General features: G+C 30.0%; 1 protein-coding gene across 1 annotated transcript; it reads right to left on the reverse strand.

The window, feature by feature from the left end:
• Window positions 1-2003: 2003 nt before the first annotated feature.
• Window positions 2004-2796, reverse strand: LOC106758369 (kinesin-like protein KIN-UA). The gene is made up of 3 exons (XM_014641299.2): window positions 2701-2796; window positions 2442-2564; window positions 2004-2246 (listed from the first exon to the last, which is right to left on the reverse strand). Exons 1-3 carry the CDS (start codon window positions 2746-2748, stop codon window positions 2004-2006), a joined length of 414 nt encoding a protein of 137 aa, XP_014496785.1. The 5' UTR covers window positions 2749-2796.
• Between the last annotated feature and the right edge of the window lie 1093 nt (window positions 2797-3889).

A 3889-nucleotide genomic window follows, 5' to 3' on the forward strand; every position in this document is an offset into this window, starting at 1 on the left:
TAGATTTAGCTTCCTCTAGCATGTGCCCTTCACTTCCTGATGGGGAAAAAGGGTTAAAAGTCCAAAGTTTCAGCACATATCAACATAATAACAGAAGCTACCTATGTAAGGCAAGGACTATCACTAAANGAACATACAAATTTCAATTCAAAGGCCACAGGAAACAGAGAATATTGGAGCTTGTTTGGTTTCAGGAAAGGTTTGTATTTTCATTTTCTGTTTCTTTTTTAATTTAAAAATGTCATTTCATTTTTATTGTTACCTATTTTCAAATTTGTATATAAAACAGTAAAAGCAAGAAAAATAATATATTTTTCACTATTACCTACACAAGTATTTGAAAACAAAAATGAAAACAAGACACTTTTGTAATTAAAAGTGAAATAAAAAATTAAAACAAAAAAACAATTTCTCAAAGTAAACAGACCCTTAAAGGTAATGGCTATTTTACTTGGATAATGATATTTTAACACCATTTTTTGACACTATTTTGACACTGCACACGTGTTAAGATGTGATTGGACGATTTCAAATTAAAAAAGTTGAGGCAGGGGTATATTTGAAAGAGAAAAACCAAAGTTTGTTTTTTAATTTGAAATCGTCCAACCACATTTTGACACGTGTGCAGTGTCAAAATTGTGTCAAAAAATGATGTTAAAATTTTATTTTCCATTTTACAATTTGTACTATGGTGACACTTTTCTAATATATCTCTATTATAATTCAGGATGGTGGCAAAAAGCAACTGGCAGAAAACTATCACATCATATATTTCATACTATTTATGACATTATTTATTATAATTATTATATCAATATAAACACATGTGGTATACTTATAGTGTGATATTATTATAATATTATCTAAAATATTATTATTTAAAGCCTGAAACAAAATAAATAAACATTTACCACAAAAAAAAAATGTTATTGTTTATATAACAGGTTTATTGTAGTTATTTTATTATTATACATATTATAATTGAAAAAATAATCAAACAAAACATTTTCTCATGCATTTTCCCAACCATTTGAATATTTTCACATGCATTTTTCGTGTTATTTCAATTATTTTTTAGCTATTTTAGCTTGCCCATTTGATTGAATTGTTTTCAACCATTTTCATCATTATTCCCGCCTATTTGCATGTTTTCCCACTAACTTGAATTATTCTCTCCTGGCCCCATTTTATTTCTCACTCATCTGGGGATATTTTTGGGCCATTTGTAACTCTTTCATATAGTTTTTCTTCCTGCTCATTTGAATGACTTTTCCTCCCATTTTCCAGTATTCTGCATGCATGCAAACACAACAAATGCTTCATGGAGAAGCCACTTTCAGACAAGTTCACAAGAACAATTGATTTATGGCACCCATATAGACAACTTTTAAGTTCAGCACAAACCTGACTTGTGGACACGTTCTGAACCTGCCAAGTCTACCACAACCAACTTGCTCTTCCGAACAAGTGGTTTTGAAGGTTTAGTCAAATGAGAGGCATCGCCATTTCCAAGACAGACCTCTTAATATGAACCTGTGAGACATAAATTTATCAAGATTATATATTATTTTTAAGAAACAAAAAGCAGTAACTAAGTAGTTTCCTTGATTTGCGACCTTTGGAATCAAAGATAAAGAAAATAAAAGGTAATCCAAATAGGGAATATTCTATCACCATCAGAATAGCATGACTGCGAGAAGATTCAGTATTCAATTTTGTGTTAGCAGCAATTCTATTAGCTTCCCCTACTTAACAGCTCCAGAAAACTATGTTGATCTGTGATTTCTACAAGAGTTGCCCCAGGCATAGATACATCACCACTTCTAGGATCTTCCACTATAGGAATATTATCATTTGCTGGATTAAGCAAGTCCTGGAGAGTCTCCATGTAAAGCTACACATTTTTTGCAGACAAAATATGAGTAAAATAGCCTAGAATGGTTATAATACAAAACAAAGAACACTTTCTTGATCAAACAAAATGAAACACAGCACAATGGCCACTAGAAGATAAAAGTAATAATGATGCAAAAAGCAGTAATGCACACGTAAGTAGCAACCTGGAGATACGAGACTGTGACAGAATCAGTATTGGGTGACAAGTCAGTAAAAATATCCTCCATGGAACGGACCATGATACCACGATCAGAAGTGTCAACTTCCCCAAGTCGTCCAAATGTAAAAGTTTTCCCAGTTCCAGTTTGACCATAAGCCATCACAGTCCCATTATAACCATCAAGAACACTCTACAAACCAGACATCAAAAACGTGTTAAGCTATAGAGTAATGAAGAAATATGGCAATGGATAGAATCCATTAACAATTAAACCAAGGAATGATGTCATCAAATCATAAAATCATTAACATTAAGCAAAACTAGATAGGGATATCTCAGTAAAGGATGTTCACGAACAATTAGGATATGCACCAGTACAACAGACCTCCACAACTGGCTTAGCCACAACTTCATAGACACGTTTCTGTGATGCAAATTCAGTAAGCACCTCATCAAACTCATATGTGTCAGAATCCCAATTGTTTCTACGAAGTTTCAGTCTTTTAAGCTGAAGGACAGTAAAAAAACACAAAAGGCTTACATTAAACAAGACTCGTACATAAAAAAATCCAAGATATCTATCTATAAAGCAAAGGAAAACCTCACATCCACAATTAATAGTAAATTAAATAGAACGAATGTACCTCCGGTTGTAATTCAACACAGTCAGCAAAATCAGCATCAGCCATCATTTCTTCAGCATTTCGTGGTCTCAATCTTACAGCCACCCTAACTCTTCCAAGCACTGTTCAATGAATCGCCCCTAGTCTTTAGCTGGTCTGACCATCGATATTTCTTATATAATATATTTTGCTTACTTCTTTGGTGTGTCGTCCAATTTTCAATAAACAACTTAACTTTTACAAAGTATTTGGTAATCAGCATATGATCTTTGTTGGACACAAGGTATCCGATATCCAGTATCTAATATGAGATATTATATATGAATCTAGTTAATCAAGTTTATTATTAATAAAATCGAAACATCTTCGACCAAGTACAATTAAAACCTTTTCAAACATATTATAATGTAAAAATTTTATTTAAAAATATGCTTATTACCACTTCTAATGTTTAAATAACATTTTTTTTGTGGGTTCATAAGAATTGATCCAGACATTATTTAAAGTCATGCCACTTAATTTTAGTTTTTTTTTTTTAATTTAAAAGTTTTTGGTACCTCTTTCAAATAGATATATTTAGTTTGTTTAATTTTTTAAAATTAGGTGATATATTTAAGTTAAGTGATATATTTCTAAAACTATATGCATTCACTTTTATACAATTGTAACATTTTTTTCATTGATTTGTATGACAAAAGAAAAATAGACAGAATAATTTAAATAACACAAATTAAAGTGTGTCACGTGTAAGTCATTACAAGTCAATATTTTCATTTTGATGGTGGGATTAAAATGACTAACTTTTGAAAATAAAAATAAAAACAAATAAGGAGCAAAATAATAAACTATTTTGATGTGAAAATTCTTTTGCTTTTTAAAAGCAGTATAGAAATGTTTTCTTAAATTAATATTTTTATGATTAAGGTTTCATAGTTTAGATTTTAGTGAATTTACATTATTAAAAAACGAAAAGATTCGAACTAGCTCCATAAATTTATAAGATTTGAAAAAGAACTATTGATTTTCTTTTTAGAAAGTTATACGATTTGGAAAATTAGAAAGTAAATTCAGCGTATTGATATTTTTATAATAACTACTTAGCTCAAACATCATATTCTCATATCCTAATTATTTTCACATCAAAACTTATTATTTTCGTTAAATTCGATAAATTATAATTTTTGTTACACCTCAAAAAGTTACTAAATAG

This window comes from Vigna radiata, chromosome 4 (genome assembly GCF_000741045.1).
Source record: "Vigna radiata var. radiata cultivar VC1973A chromosome 4, Vradiata_ver6, whole genome shotgun sequence".
In the NCBI taxonomy this organism is placed as follows: Eukaryota; Viridiplantae; Streptophyta; class Magnoliopsida; order Fabales; family Fabaceae; genus Vigna; species Vigna radiata.